Source organism: Narcine bancroftii, chromosome 13, assembly GCF_036971445.1.
Source record: "Narcine bancroftii isolate sNarBan1 chromosome 13, sNarBan1.hap1, whole genome shotgun sequence".
NCBI lineage: Eukaryota > Metazoa > Chordata > Chondrichthyes > Torpediniformes > Narcinidae > Narcine > Narcine bancroftii.
Genome location: NC_091481.1, coordinates 12,838,664 through 12,854,535, shown reverse-complemented (window position 1 = coordinate 12,854,535; position 15,872 = coordinate 12,838,664). Strand labels below are relative to the sequence as shown.

Here is a 15,872-nt window from a genome sequence, read left to right as displayed (position 1 = left end):
CCTTGTGGTGGTACACCACCGGCCTACTCCAGGGGGCAACACCTGTACCTGCAGGAGTGTAAGGGGACAGGACAACACCTGGCCGGCTGTCAATCAGTCGGCCTGAAGGGATCAAGCCCCACCCGGTCAGGTATCAATCACCCTCCGGGATATAAACCTGCACCGGCCTCCTGAAGCTCACTCAGAATTACTGCAGCTACAGCCAGCCTGGCTCTGTGGAAGCCTTTGTGGATTAAAGCCTGTTGTACAGTCTTTACCTTGTGTGTGTCTGATTCTGGCTAACAGCACACCACAGGCCTCTGGAAATACAAGTTAAAATGTCAAAGTTTATTCCACCAGGACCCCCACACTCTCTCTTGATCAGGCCTGTGACAGTGATTGAAGGTTCCTACCTGAGTTAGTGCCAGGATCAACCGGCGAATTACACGATCTTCCAGTATGGAGGGCAAGCCAGTGAATTTGCTGATGCAATCCAAGATGCAGTTTATTGTCCCTTCCTGGCTCTGAGAGATGTAGGAGAATGTGTCAGGAAACTCATAGATCAATTTGTGGTGCAAAACAAATAGAATCCCATATTTCCAGACAAAGGCACAAAAAATGGTGACTGAAGCCCTTATGCAATATTCATTTTTTCTAAGTATTTCCATGTGACCTCATAAGGGTTGCAGTCTCATCTGTCCCTAACAGACCCATGCTGAGGTAGGATAATATCCCCCAGTCCCATCACAAAGCAGCTAGAGTCTGAGTACGGGCCAATGAACCAGAATGCATAGGACTTTATTCCCAGTGCACAGTCAGCTGGCGAGCAAAGATGGTGGATTTCTCTTTAACTTAATTGTACAATGGTGAGACCAAAATTTGTTCATCATCCTCGATTACCCATGGAAAAAATTAGTAATGAGCTGACTTTGTGAACCTCTGCAGCTCCATAAGGGATGGCACCATGAAATCCAGTGTGTGGAACCACTGGCAATGAAAACATATAGAAACTTCCAAGTCAGAGTTGTATATGCCTACCTATGCTGCTATGATTTCATCCGTGGAATGTCTGAGTTTAAAATAATCTGATACTTCATATGCACAAACTCAGTGTCACGAGATGTATCAATCCAAAACCCACCTTCTTCAAACCCTGCAGATGATGCTTCTCTGTTGGTTTAGACAACAGTGCCATTACATCCTCTGATCTCAGCACCGGCTCCTGCATCAGGAATAAACTCAGAGTCAGAACCTATCCTATTACTTCCCTCTCCTCTGATCATTTGACCGTGATTTTCTTCCCTCTTTCATGAAGTAGCAGACTCATCCCGGGCATATGGTCCACTGAACTGTGCTAGATTGACCAGCACATCTCCCAGCAGACATTTCCAGATGTATTCAGGACCTGCAACACAAGCAGCTTCTATCAAGCATTGGTAGTAGGGTGGTGCAGTTGTAATACTGGATCTGTACCAATACCCCAGGGAACAGGAGTTCAAGTCACTTCACCACTTTCACAACTTCAGATCCAAAAAAAATTAATGACCTTGAGATGTTCCAACCAGCACCACATCAGTGCACTGAGAATCCTGGGGTCTTCCTCTCCACCCAATCGGCCCCAACCCCCTTCATTCTCATTTAGCTCCACCTTTAAGAGAAAAGAACAGAGATTGATTAAATCTACAGCATATGTGTTAGTGGGCAGGGTCCACTATGTTAAAATGAATGTGCTGCCTAGGCTTCAGTACCTCTTTCAGACATTGCCTGTGGGATTGCCCTGGTGATTCTTCCAAAATTTGTTTTTGCGAATAAGGACATTTCTATGGAATGGAAAGGTAGCCAGAGTCTCTATGGAAAAATTGACCTGGCATTATAGTCAGGGTGGTTTACAAATTCAAGACTTTAAGAAATACTATTGGGCAGTCCAGTTGAGAATACATTGCCTCACTTTTTTGTGGGGGTGGGGTGGGGAGGTGTACCATCCTGGACACAAATTGGCCTGCACGTGGTAGGTGAGAAGATAGCAGAGGACTTTATAAGTGGGACACTAAATTGTTTTCTGGGAAAACAAGCAGCCATTACTAAAATAAATAATTTCTATTTGGAATAAAACAACTAATATTTAGGAATCAAAGTGACTCTGTCCCCAAAAACACCCTGACTCCAAATAAGACTAATACCATTGATGGTGGGTAACAAGATCCTGGACACCTGGTGTCATAATGGTATCAGGTGTGTAGAGGACTTTTATGAGCGAGGGCAGCTAATGATGATTGCACGATTCAGGAATAAGTACAATCTGTCAAGTAAGATGTTCCACTGCTACCTTCAATTAAGATCTTTTCTGCAGGGCAAGTTATGTCCAACTATGGCCCTACCAAAGTGAGTGAAATAGAGGTCCTGATTCGAAGGGGGAACACACAGAAGTTCATCTCGACAATGTATTTCTTGCTCCAAGCAGAAAGACCTAACCAGGCCTTCACAAATCAAAGCAGAGGTAGGAGTCAAACCTAGGAATAACGATTGATGAGCAGACAGGTCCGACCAGCATGACTGCAATTATTAATGTGCGGTACATGCTGGTACAATAGAACTTCCTTCACCAGCTGTACATGACGCTGCAAAAATTGAATTATCAGACCAATGCTTCAGATGGAGCATTGAGACAGGAAAATTTGTGCACACAACCTGGACATGTCCCAAGGTGGAACTGAGCCAAACCCTGGAAAGAAATTATAGGTAAAGAATTCCTACAGGACCCAGAGTTATTCCTGTTGGGGAACATAATGGACATAAGTCTCATGATGAACCTGTCCAAATTTCAAATCCAATTCATAATGATTCCATTGGCCATGAATTGCATTGCGGTTACCTGGAAATCCGACTCCTGCCTGAACATTGCATGCTGGAATACGAAAATGCAAAGCTGTGTTGCCTGAGGAAAATTACAACTCAAGAAAAAAGTATAATACTTTTGTGAAAATTTGGCAACTATACCTAAATTCCATAGGAGCACAATTATAGTGTGGACAATCGTGCCTCGCTATCCTACCTTCCCAGTCTGCCCCTTAATTGGCGGGGGGAGCAGGAAGAAAACAGCTTGAGCACTACCCGCCACGTGACAAACCTATAAACCTCTGATATATGTTTTGTACCTTTGTTGTGAATATCCTGAGTGTGTGTAATTGTGAGTTGAGTGTTAAGTATTAAATGTGGGGCATGGAGGGAAGGAGATGGAAAAAGCTTGAACTCTACAGGAAATAAAATTGACAAATGTAAATTGCAATTGATATTGTTAATATAATTATTGATAATGTTGACAGCTGTTTAAGATTGGAAAATAATAAATAAAATATTTTAAAAATCTACAGCATGTATAGGACAGAGTGGTTGAAGGTGGAGCAGAGAGAGGCAAAGGAAATTCAAAAACTGAGATAATGAAACAAAGAGAGAGAAATGCTGACAGAATAAATTTCCCAGTTCTAATGAAGTTTCTGACCTGAAACATTAATTCTTGTTCTCTATCTACAGATGCTGAATGACCTGTTTCAGCATTTTCTGCTTTTATTGGCGGAATGGGAGTCAGAAAGGGAAAATTAATGAGAAAGGACCATCTGGGAAGAGAGAGAGGGAGAGAAAAAGAGACAGGAAGAGTGTGAGAGAGAGGGTGAGAGAGAGAAAGAGAATAAATTACTTTTGAAGTGTAATTGCTCGTATTTCTTTTGATAACTCGCCAAAGTGGGCAACATAAGTACTTTGTACCACCTGTACTTCAAAAGTACTAGACAATGATCATCTGCACTGAGGGAGTCCAACTCCTTACCTGACTACATTAATTTCCTCCCTCAGCAATGCAGAGGGACAGTATGATGGAGGAAATGCACACCAGCTACCCTACACTTCTGATAATATCTCCCAAATCTGCATACTCTGCCACCAAGGCCATGGACAGAGTACCACCACCTGTAGGTTCTCCTTCAAGTTGCACATCCTCCTGTCCTGGAAATAGACTGCCTGCCCTTCACCATTGCTGGGGCTAAACCTTGGAACTCAGTCCCTGGTAGCATGCAGGAACACCTTCACTGTAAGGACTGTGGTTGTTCATCATCACCTTCTTGGGGACAGTTGGCAGCAGACACTAAATTACAGCTGCCCCAGTGATCTCCATATCCCGAAAAATACATCGATTAAAAAGTCAGGTACTCCCTCAGGATTATGTGTTCAAATGTCCTGAGGCCTGTCTCAGAGGTTCGAATACTTCAGTGACCGTGCTTGTGAAGGGTAAATCTTTGCTTTCTGCCATGGTACCAAGGCAGAGAGATGCAGTTAGGAGGGAGGTTTACAGGTTAGTGCAGTATGAAGTTTCCATAATTTGCAGTTGGCTTATTGCGATCATTATTGCCATCAGATGGTGCTGGTTTTGAGTGGAAGTGGAATGCATTTGTCAGCCTGGCATGGCATGCATTCATATATATCATCATCTTTACCTGAAAGAAAAGCATTTATAAAGGGCTTTCTGTGGCTCTTTCAAGACATCCTGAAGGATTTTACTGCCAATTACAGTACAACACTGATTATCCAAAATCAGATGCTCCAAAATTCTCATTTATCCTAAATGTTTTCAGAGCCGAACTGACTGAGGACCTCAGGCCCCCAACAGCAGCAGCAGTGGACCTCGGGCCCCTGGTGCCAGCTTCAACAGACGTCGGGCTCTCAGCAGCAGCTGACCTCAGGCTCTCGGTGACTGCGACAGCGGACTCAATCTCCCGGGCATAAACAGGGCCTTGGTGGGGAAGTTTTGGTGATCGACAGTGACCAGCATTTTCTGGTGAGAATTAAACTTTATTTTAATGCTTAATAGCCTTACCTTGTTGCTGTTGTTGTTTAAACACTTACAAATGATCTGTTTTCAAAAAATAACCGGTTCTCTGAAACAATACATTTATGCGAAATGGGCCAAATCCTGACCATTTTAGATAATTGGAGTTGTATTGTAAGTGTTTTTAAAGTAGAAAATGTGCCAGCTAATCTGGGCACAAGTTGCCACAGTGTGATAAGGGCTTAATAAACTATTTTAGAATTGATGGCCAGGCCACCAGTGAGAAGTTCCCATTCAGGACTTTACATCCTTCTGGGAGAGCATGAAATCTTTTGTCCTAACCTCTCATCTTTGTGACAAATCTCAGAGAGTAACATACATACCCTGAGAACAACACTGGTGTGTCAGCCTGGGCTTTGTGCTCAAGCCTCTGGACTGGGCCTTGAACTCTAAACCTTCTGACTCAGTAACACAAGTGATCCCAACACACTCACAGCAACATGCCGCACGAGCTTCACTGAGAATGAAGGTGGGGTGCGAATGTAGTGGAACCCAGTACAGGCTGGCCCACCTCTGACTCCATCTCCTCCTCACAAGATTCCCCAATAAAAGCTGAGCTGCCCTTGTCTCCTCCCTTCAGACCAGCCTTGGAACTGGGCCAGCAGCATGTGAAGACGTGCCTGTGTTTTAGGTTATTAAAGCCTTTAATCACTTGCTTCAAGTCCGCATGTGGTTAGTGATCATGCTACAACACTGAATATGAAACAGTCATTTATAAATCCAGTAGATAATTCAGGAGAAACTGCTTCCTCCAGAAAGTGGCTACTGTGTGGAACTTGACACTGCACAAAGCTGGTGCAACAAATGCCAGAGATGTCTATAACCTGGAGAAACATGCAAGGAAAGCAGGATTTGAAGATTTGGTCACATGGTTAAATCAAGTAGGGTGAATGGAGCAGAAATAGCATCAAAGGACTACTGAGATGACGGTCTGTTTCCTGTTGTAGGCTGAGTGCATTATGAGTGTTAATTACCCATAAAAGTTGAGTCAGCAGGTTTTGGCAGGCAGTTCCAATGGGCATCATTACGGCCAAACCTCAATCCTGTGCTTGCCAGTTAATCAGTCAGATGTACTAGGCCCTGTATATTCATCCACACTATGTGTTGATTCGGTTGCATTGTATTTAGTGCTGAGATTCCTGGCTCTCCTTCATTGTCATCCCTAGCTCAAATTTCTCTGTGCAAATAAGCTCTGGTTCCTTTCCTGTGAACAATACTTTACACATCTCTTCTCCACAATACTGCTGTTATATACTAGTTAACATCAATCAATCTCTGTCAGTTTGTAGTAGATCTGGGGAAAAAGAAATGCTCAGGTTTTACTGTGTGTTTTGGAGCCAACGCCATTTAATTAATACACTAGAGCTGCAAAACAGAGAATATATATCTCAAATTAATTATTCACTAGAATCTAAAATGTTATTTTCTAAAACAAATCTAACTGGTTTACCTTTAAATGAATTAATGGTTCCAGTGGCTCATTACCTGCCAGAGATGAACTTTTGTCAACAAGTCGTCATCTATTTGTGGTCCTTCTGACATTGCCCTGGCAACCATTTCCAGGAGAGACCCATGGTCATCTGCTTTTCTGATATGCTCTTTAACTGAGAAGTTTCTATGGACTTTACCCTAAAGAATAAATATAAGAGAGAAGAGACAGAAACAAAATGATGAGAGTAGTTTGTAAGCAGTGCCTTGAATCTGTCATAGGAACTAAGCAGACCTGACTTTATGGCCTTGCTTCCCTGTTGCCCCTTCCCCAGGAAGCTCACACTGACACACAGTCACTTTTTTACACACTTAGCTGGAGCAAAGAATGAGGCAGACTTGGGCACCATTAAAACCTTGATCCTCGATCAATGGAAATATTTCAAAGTGCTTCCCAGTTGGGAAATCTAACTATTTAATTATGGAGAAAACGGGGGTGATTAGTATAGTGGTTAGCACAACGCTGTTACAGCATCAGCGATCGGGACTGAAGTTTGAACCCCGCGCTGTCTGTAAGGAGTTTGTACATTCACCCTGTGTCTACGTGGGTTTCCTCCCACCATTCAAAAAACCTACTGGGGAGTGTAGGTCGATTGGGTGTAATTGGGCTGCATGGGCTTGTGGGCCAAAAAGGTCTGTTACTGTGCTGTATGTCTAATTTATTTTTAAAATTACGGGTAAATGTGCCACTCAGTGGTTAAATGTTGATTAGACAGATGTGTCCCAGTGCACATTCTCATCTCAAAGTTGAAAGATCATTGATTCCAGTCTTTTTTGAGAATTCAACAGACAATCGGAATGCATCCTGTCCGCTGTCAGGTGCATATGAACAAAAGTACATTCTCCCCGTTTTCCTGGCAAAACAAATCCATTATCCAACATTCTTCAGTTATCTTATCATTTACTTCATCTTGTTTGTGAGAACAAGCTGTTAGCAAACTTGAGCTATCTTCGCAATATTTCAAAAGCTACATCATTGACTAGTTGGGAAAACATTCCAAAGTTCTATTTAAAGGCAAGTTCTTTCCTTTTTACTGACTTAAACCAGAGATGAATCAGAAATCTACAAATAAACCACAGAAAATTAAACATAATCATCCATTGGCTATCAAGAGTCCAAGGTGGACTGTGCTGTGTTAGTTGAATATAAATGGCGAACAGTAAGGGAGGTACAAAGGAGATAGGAATTCCTGTGTGGAGGAGACATACAATCCAATGCCATCTGCTACAGAGAACACACTTTGTGTGGCCATCGCACAGAAATGGGAACAGGAGTCACTTTGCAATTACTTTCAGTGTCAACCAACATCTATTTTAGCCACTGATATTCTTTTATGAAGGTAAATGTTCCACAAATAGCAATGTGGTAAAAGAATAAATAATTAATGTTTAGTTGGGTCAAATTTATGAGGAGGAAAGCAGGAATAACTTCTTTGAAATAATTCTGTAGGATCTTTCACCACCACCTGAGATGGCTGAGCAACCCGAGAGAGAAGTCACATCTACAGGGTAACTTCACTAAAGATACACAGCTTCAATGAAGAGTTACTGAAATAACTGGTAAGTCTTTAATCGTTCAGAAAGAACATGAAGGGGAATGGAGGGGAAGAGGAAACCCCATGAGAATGACTGTTCACTGCACCTCAACACCCAGTCCATACCTTCACAAGGCTGCCTGTGCTGAGCAGAGAATTTGTTCGCTTTGGGAGGATGAGTGATGCTGCTTTGTCAATCTGTGCCTGGTTTTTGTCGTCTGCAAAGTTGCTCCTCCCTTCACAGCTGGCAGAGCATTTCAATGGCCTACCGAAGAATTGTTCAAAACTCTCGGTTCGCTTTTGACCCACAGACATCGACTGTTGTCCAATTGCATCCTGAAAGTAGAATTTATAGCATTTTAGTGATTTTCTGTGGCAGTTCAGATGGTGCTGGAAGCATTAAATTGTCAGCACTCTACATTTCACTACTTTGTGCCAACATTGAACTGAGTCACCGCAAAACTAGAACACATAATCACTGCACTTCCAGCTGCTGGAACTGACCACCACTATCCTGGACCAAATTATTCAGGAAATCTCTCTACAGTGATGGTCTGCAGCCTTGAGGAACAATGTCATTGCTTTAGAGCAGTGGTTCTCAATTTTTTTAAGGTGGAACGTGAGTGGGAAAACAAGGTTGAGAATTACTGCTCTAAAGAGAGTGAAGGGGAGAACTTTGGTTACAAAAAGAGAAGGATAAGGTCAGCATCAACACCTCAGCTGCCATGGATACAGAGGAGGAAATCAAATAGCACTGGGCAAACAGGGTTTTGCTTCCTTAACACTTTGGGTGCATTTTATGGATTTTGGGCTGCTAATCATTAAAATGACTTTAACATTTTCCTATCACATACCATTTTGTGTTTTCCTAACGTAGATCTACTAGTATATTCCCCACAAAGCAAGCTGTATGGGTCCAGTTGAAGCATGCCTGGACATGCATTCAGTACAGGTGCTATGCAAATGTTGACTTAGGCCTGGGTATCCTTGGAAGGCACAGAGCAAAAAACTACATCTGGCTGATTGACAACATTCTTCAAGCAGACAAAACCATGAAGTGCCATGTGTCTTTGAAAATTCATTTTTTACATTCGTATTTGGACTTCCCTGCTGATTGGTTTTCAAAGTATATTAGCATCTGGTAAAGATGGTGTATAGCATGTATAGGTAACAAGAAGCAAATGAGGTACTAGAAGAGTATGGAAAATGTAAGAAAATACTTAAGAAGGAAATCAGGAAGGCAAAAAGAAGACATGAGTTTGCTTCAGCAGATAATGTGAAGGTAAGCCTGAAGGGTTTCTACAAATATGTTGAGAGTAAAAGAAGAGTAAGGGACAAAATTGGTCCTCTAGAAGATCAAAGTGGTGGTCTATATGTTGAGCCTCACGACATGGAGGAGATTTTAAACAGTTATTTTACACCAGTATTTAGCTTGGTGTACAAGGAAGGAAGGGAAACAAGCAGTAGTGGCATGGAACATATAGATATTAAAGTGGAGGAGGTTCTTGCTGCCTTACAGCAAATATAGGTAGATAAATCCCCCAAGCCTGACTTGATATTCCCTCGGACCTTGAGGGAGACTAGTGTAGAAATTGCAGGGGCCTGGGCAGAAATATTTAAAATGTCCTTAGCCATGGGTGGTGCAGAGGATTGGAGGGGAGTTCATGTTGTTCCATTGTTTAAAACAGCTCCAAATATAAACCAGGAAATTATAAGCCGGTGAGCCTGACGTCAATAGTGGGTAAATTATTGGAGGGTCTTCTGAGAGATCGGATATACTTGGACAGTCAAGGGCTGATTATGCATACTCAGCATGGCTTTGTGTGTGGTAGGTCATGTTTAATGAATCTTATAGAGGTTTTTGAGGAGGTTACCAAGAAAGCAGATGAAGGAAAGGCTGTGGACTTTAGTAAGGCCTTTGACAAGGTCTCACATGGGAGATTAGTTCAGAAGTTCCGACACTAGGCATCCATGGAGTGTTGTAAAATGAATTCAAAATTGGCTGAATGGGAGAAGAGGGAGTGATAGCAGATGATTGCTTCTCAGACTAGAGGCCTGTGATTAGGTTGTGCCTCAGGGATCAGCCCTGAGGCCATTGTTGTTAGTCAATTATCTGGATAATAATGTCCACCTCACTGACAAAAGGCAAAGGAGGAAAAACCCAACACCCAACCCCAACCAACCAATTTTCCCCTGCAACCGCTGCAACCGTGTCTGCCTGTCCCGCATCGGACTTGTCAGCCACAAACGAGCCTGCAGCTGACGTGGACTTTTTACCCCCTCCATAAATCTTCGTCCGCGAAGCCAAGCCAAAGAATGTAGTAAATTGGATCAGCAAGTTTACTGATAACATTAAGATTGGAGGCGTTGTGGACAGTGAGGAAGGGTTTTAAAGCTCGCAGAGGGATGTGGACCAACTGGAAAAATGGGCCATAAAATGGCAGATGGAAATTAATGCAGAAAAGTGTGAGGTGTTGCTTTTTGGAAGCACAAACCAAGGTAAGACATACACAGTAAGTGGTTGGGCACTGAGCAGCGCAGAGGAATAAAGGGATCTGGCGTCACAGGTAGGGTTGTAAAGAAAGCTTTTGGCATCTTGGCCTTCATAAATCAACGTATAGAGTACAGGAGTTGGGATGTTATGATGAGGTTGTGTAAGACATTGGTGAGGCCAAATTTAGAGTACTGTGTGAAGTTCTGGTCGCCAAACTACAGGAAGGATATCAGTAAGATTGAAAGAGTGCAGAGAAGATTTACTAGGATGTTGCTGGGTCTTCAGGAGTTGAGTTTCAGGGAAAGATTAAACAGGTTGGTACTTTATTCCTTAGAGCATAGAAGAATGAGGGGAGATTTGATAGAGGTTTACAAAATTATGAGGGGAATAGACCAAGTAAATGCGAATAGGCTCTTTCCACTTAGATTGGGAGAGATAAATATGACAACATATTTTATTTTCAAGAAGCAAACCTTTTCAAAAAAATTGTTGCCCAGTGTAATCAGCAAGTCAGGCAGACAGTGTTGTGAGAGACATAGAAAATCTCTTGAAAGATCATTGATCTGAAAGGCTAACTGTACCTCTCACCACAGGAATTGTCTCATCTGTTGAGTATCTGAGCTTAGTTTATGTACCCTAACTTGTCGCAGACTACATTCAGAGATACCCGCAATCAGATGGTAAGTACCACCTTTACCCTTCCGTCAAATTTTCACACCATATCTGCTGTCCTCTAAATGCCGTCTAAACATGTAGATCTGATCTCAGCTTGTAACTCACTGCCCAGTACAGATACTGTCTTGTGATGATGACCAAGTTCTGTCATTTCCTGATTACCTGTGCTTGATCCAGGCGAGTGGCTCTGAAGAGCCTGGAGTCACTGAGGGACCGTGATAATTTGCTGAGTTGAATTTCTGTATGTCTATCTGTGGAGATGCTTGATGTCCATGAACCAGCTACACCCACGAGAGGCCTCAGCACATTGTCGGGGTCGACAGGCTGTTGAAATTCTGGAAAGGGCATGAAGGAAGTGATAGTGTGTCTGATGTCCAGAGTCATGATGCGTTCGCTCATCTCCTTTTGTTTCTCCACCTGTACCGCAGTTCGATCCTGCTGATTGAACACTATCTGCAGAAGCCTCTTGCAGGCGTAGTCCACTACCTTGGGCACGTATTTGAGCTGCCGTGCTTCGTAGCCGTGCAGGAGATGTTGCTGGCGATAAAGATACTGTTGCAATGTGATGGGTGGGATGTGCAAACTCACACCTGTGAAAACTGTTCTTTGAGAGTCAATGAACTGGGCAAAGTCAAAGACCAGGTCAATCTGAGTGCGGGTCTGGATAGAGAAGGGACGCTTGATCCGAACAAACTGTACAGCTTCACTGGGGCTGACCCGTGTGGCATAAACCAGGTAACATGCAATCAGGACTCCTGTCAGAGAACAAGGAAATGGACAATAGGAAGAAAATATTCATTAATATGTACTTCTTCACACACTCAGTGCTGCTAGAATTTAATCCCTTTTATTGGGATGAAATTCTAATAAAATTCACAGGAGCGTTGTTCGAGCCACGGAACATTACAGCACAGAAAACAGGCCCGATGGACCTTCTAGTCTGTGCCGAACTATTATTCGGCCTCGTCCCACTGACCTGCACCCAGTCCCTAGCCCACCATACCCCTCCCAAATTTTATTTATATGTTAAAAATTGAGCCCACATTCACCACTTCAGCTGGCAGATTCCACACTCCTACTATTCTCTGTCTGAAGAAGTTCCCCCTAAAATTCCCCATAAACTTTTCCCTTTTCACCCTTAACCCATGCCTTCTGGTTTGTATTTCACCTACCCTCAGTGGAAAAAGCCTTCCTACATTTACTCTGTCTATATCCCTTATAATTTTGTATACTGTTTCAAATCTCCCATCATTCTTCTACGCTCCAGGGAATAAAGTCCAAACCTCTGCAACAGAGGTCATATAGAATTCCTGGAATTAAATGTGGTAGGAAGAGGAAACCAAAATATGAAATTGCGTACAGGAGATTCAGGACAGGAAAATTATTATTTTTTATTTTTGACAGATGGTTGTGAGGCTGTGAATTCATTGGTGAAGTTGGTGAGTGCAGAGGCCAGGTGGTGACAGTCACTGGGTTATACTTATAGGGTGGGAATGGAAAGTCTGGAGCAGGCAGAGATGAAGGCTACCACCATAACCAACAGGTCAGACCCTTGTATATCCAGGAAATCTGCAGATGCTGTGGAAGAGTTCCGGAGAAACTCAGCAGGTCATGCAGCACCCATAAAAGGCAACCAACGCTTCGGGCCAGGGCCCTTGCTTCGGTGTAAGCAAAAACAAGCAGGCGCATATATTCAGTACGATCAAATTAAAACAATTTTCCTCATTTTGCACACATCTATCAATAATTTTAACCTTTGACTTCTGATTGACTAACCATTGCACCAAATGGCCTAATTTCCATGTTGTGATTTCCGTATGATTCAAGGGGCCACGTCCACATCTAAGATGGGACTAACAAATCTATGGTCACCCAATTCAACCTTGCCCATCTGGCCTGTCTTCTGCAGTTTTCATGAGCCAAAGATGCAGGGAACAGGACTCAGTGACTGATTCACCACTAGCTATGTTCATTGTTTCAGAACATATAACAGTAGCCAGTTTCGCAAATCTGGGTACAGGGAAGGGGGAGTCACCTTGGGGGGTGGGGGAAGGTGGCCACCTTAGTGCCAATAAGTGGTTAACACTACAAGGTTCGATAATGGATGAATGAATATGACACTATGAATATGAAAACTGTCTGGGTTCAGATAAATAGGAGGAAGTCTTGCAGACGTTGAATTGATTCCTCAACTGTCTCACAACTGATCTGTTTCTCAGCTCATTCCAACCATTCAGGCATCACATTTCTCCATAGCCTTCCTCTATTGACATTAGATTTGAATGACCCCGTTCCCCAGCATCCGAAACCTTTTATTAGGAATCGTTGCGCCTGAACAACTTGATGTGACTCCCATGAACTTCTCAGAAGAATTGTTCAGCTGACAGACCTGTTCTTCCGAGTCCAGCGTGACAATGCACCGCCACCCTGCCCTCCTGTACAGCAAAGGATGTCACCTTCACTGCATCCAGTATACACACCAGGGAGGATACTCCAAAATCTGCCATTGCGAAGTTGAAAAAGTAAACTGCAAATGAGAAAACAGAGTGGAAATCAAAGGACAATCTCCCAAATGGTAAAGGAAATTCCTTCCAATAACAATCTATAAGATGTCTGGCTCCTAATACAGTAATTTAATATTCTTGTAACAGGCAACTAATGAAATGTCTGTAGCACAGTGACACAGCACTGATATAACCTGCAGCAATCCTCCTCACTGTCTTTTGGCCACCATCAAATACCGCCTCATATTTACTGCTCAAGTGATCTCATAACTTGCCCCAGCATCAGCCAGTTACTCAGGCACCAACTGGACACTTAACACATTTACCAGGCACATGAACAATTTTTTCCAACAATGTGCACCTTATCCCAATTTAATGTTAAACACCTGCACAGACATTCACACCCAAACATAAAATTATCAGCAAGAAATGAAATAATAATTTAATGAAATATTTCAAAGATTTGATGAAATTCCATCTGAGGCCAGTCTCTCCCTCTTTGTCTCTATCTTTTTCCTCCTCTACTACTTTTTCCCCTTTTCTTATCCAGACTGAACCTGACGAACTAAACCTGATAAGATTCAAGCACAGTGGCAACAAAAGCAAATTCAGAGTAATTTAATCCGGGAGGCCTCTTCCATTAAACCATTGAATTATAATGATATTCTATACACAGCATAAAATTAAGATAATCATTTATAAAACATGAGTTTTACAGTCCTGGTAATTAGTGTCAGCAAGAGTCCCCAGACACCAATCTGACCTCAGTCCCCTACTCCCTGTTGTGACGAAGTGATAGCTAGCTTTGTGTATTCAATCTCTCAAATGTGAAACCATTCTGCTGAGCCAAGTGTAAATAGAAACGGAGATTTTTAATTAATGGCTTGGAAATCGCACAGTATCAGCCGTTTTCTGCCACCAGCAGATGCTGTTTGCTGTGTTAACATGAGAAGTAGAGAGCTGGCACCTCGTTTTAGACTCAGCAAGGTAAACGTTTCCCATTCCAGGCAGACAGCATCCACAGCAGTTACAGCAGCTTAGATTCAATAGTTTGGAAATTACATTGCTGTAGAGAAACGGAGGAAATCTAAAGCAAACAATGAGAAGCTGAGGAACTCATCAGATCAGGCAGCCTCCATGGGTCAGTCAACGTTTCAAGCCAGGACTCTTCATAGAGACTTCATTCAGTGATATGGGTCTTGAGAAAAGGTCCCAGCCCAAAACGTGATGCAACGAGTCCATCAAGCATCTTATTAATTGCCCATTGAACTACGCTATGACAGTTTTAATGTGACTCCAGTACGATTTTGAGCCGCAATGTGATGTTGCCTTTTTGGTAAACCAACAGAGGATTCCTGGCCACATAATTGAAATAGGTAGGAAGTGCCTGTCATTTATGAATGAGAACCCCAAGGCCAGTTGGATTTCCCCTCTCTCTCAATGCAGCCAATGCATCGCCCATTCCTGTCATCTTATGTCCACAAGTATATTATCCACAAAGCAAGCTGTTTTAGTGCACCCCTGGGCATGCACTCAGTGCAAGTGTTATGCAAATATTGTCTTAGGCCTGGAAGGCATCTAAGGATGTTGTTTAGAATTTTCTTGGCAACTACACAGCACCATCCTACATCCAGGTGATTGACAACATGCTTCAAGCTACAAAGCCATGAAGTGCAGCGTGTCGTTGAAAATTCTTGTTCGGCTTTCACACTGGGACGTCTTCCCTGCTGATCTTGGTGCAGTCAGTGACGAACGTGGTGAAAGGTTTCACCAGGATATTGTGACCATGGAATAGAGGTATCAAGGCAACTGGAATCCATCAGTGCTGGCCGACTATTGTTGGACACTGACACGAGAGGCATCAGATGCTGAGTACAAATGAAAATCAGCGGCAAAACATTTTTTAAGTCAGTTGAACAGACACAATGTGACAGCATCATTAACATTCATTTAATATTACTGTGACTTCCTACGTGTACAGCAAATCTGAAATTATCTTTGTGTTCATCTGGACTTGTTTATTATAATCCACAAATTTTTTTTGGGGCAAAAAACTTTCAAAAAAATTGTTGTCTAGTGTTATTGGTGAACTTTAGTCACTGTTGTAACAGGGGAAAACTTGCACCTAATTGGTGTAACGGTGTGAGATGGATAGCCACCAATGGCTTTAGAGCAGTTTGTATGCTCAGATGTCTGAAGAGGCTAAAACCAAGACCTAACTTGGAGCTCTCAACTGAATCAAGCTTACCTTTAATTAAGGATGCTTCTTAACCCAAGTTCAAGTTTGCAATAAATAGGTTATGGCTAATCAAGAAAAT

The 15,872-nt window shown here is 42.6% G+C and overlaps 2 protein-coding genes across 16 annotated transcripts in view; one reads left to right on the top strand and one right to left on the bottom strand.

The window, feature by feature from the left end:
• arsa (arylsulfatase A) overlaps window positions 1-15,872 on the top strand; it is an 87,243-nt gene that overhangs the window by 43,268 nt on the left and 28,103 nt on the right. For 7 of the 14 annotated variants that reach the window (XR_011348066.1, XR_011348074.1, XR_011348075.1 and 4 more), the window contains 3 exons: window positions 2,330-2,476; window positions 4,605-4,807; window positions 7,797-7,906. The gene's annotated coding sequence lies outside the window, so the exon portion shown is untranslated. Of the gene's footprint in view, window positions 1-2,329; window positions 2,477-3,510; window positions 3,647-4,604; window positions 4,808-7,796; window positions 7,907-10,968; window positions 11,056-15,872 lie in introns of all 14 variants that reach the window. The other 7 variants (XR_011348072.1, XR_011348067.1, XR_011348068.1 and 4 more) reach the window with 3 other exon arrangements.
• Window positions 1-15,872, bottom strand: part of LOC138748492 (protein tyrosine phosphatase domain-containing protein 1) — a 32,903-nt gene that overhangs the window by 2,446 nt on the left and 14,585 nt on the right. The window contains exons 6-12 of one of the 2 annotated variants that reach the window (XM_069908814.1): window positions 13,440-13,577; window positions 11,213-11,805; window positions 8,008-8,217; window positions 6,344-6,487; window positions 1,526-1,627; window positions 1,121-1,201; window positions 393-503 (exon numbers count right to left, since the gene is read on the bottom strand). In XM_069908814.1, coding sequence (XP_069764915.1) covers window positions 393-503; window positions 1,121-1,201; window positions 1,526-1,627; window positions 6,344-6,487; window positions 8,008-8,217; window positions 11,213-11,805; window positions 13,440-13,577 — 1,379 coding nt within the window. The remainder of the gene's footprint in view (window positions 1-392; window positions 504-1,120; window positions 1,202-1,525; window positions 1,628-6,343; window positions 6,488-8,007; window positions 8,218-11,212; window positions 11,806-13,439; window positions 13,578-15,872) is intronic. The other variant, XM_069908815.1, reaches the window with a different exon arrangement.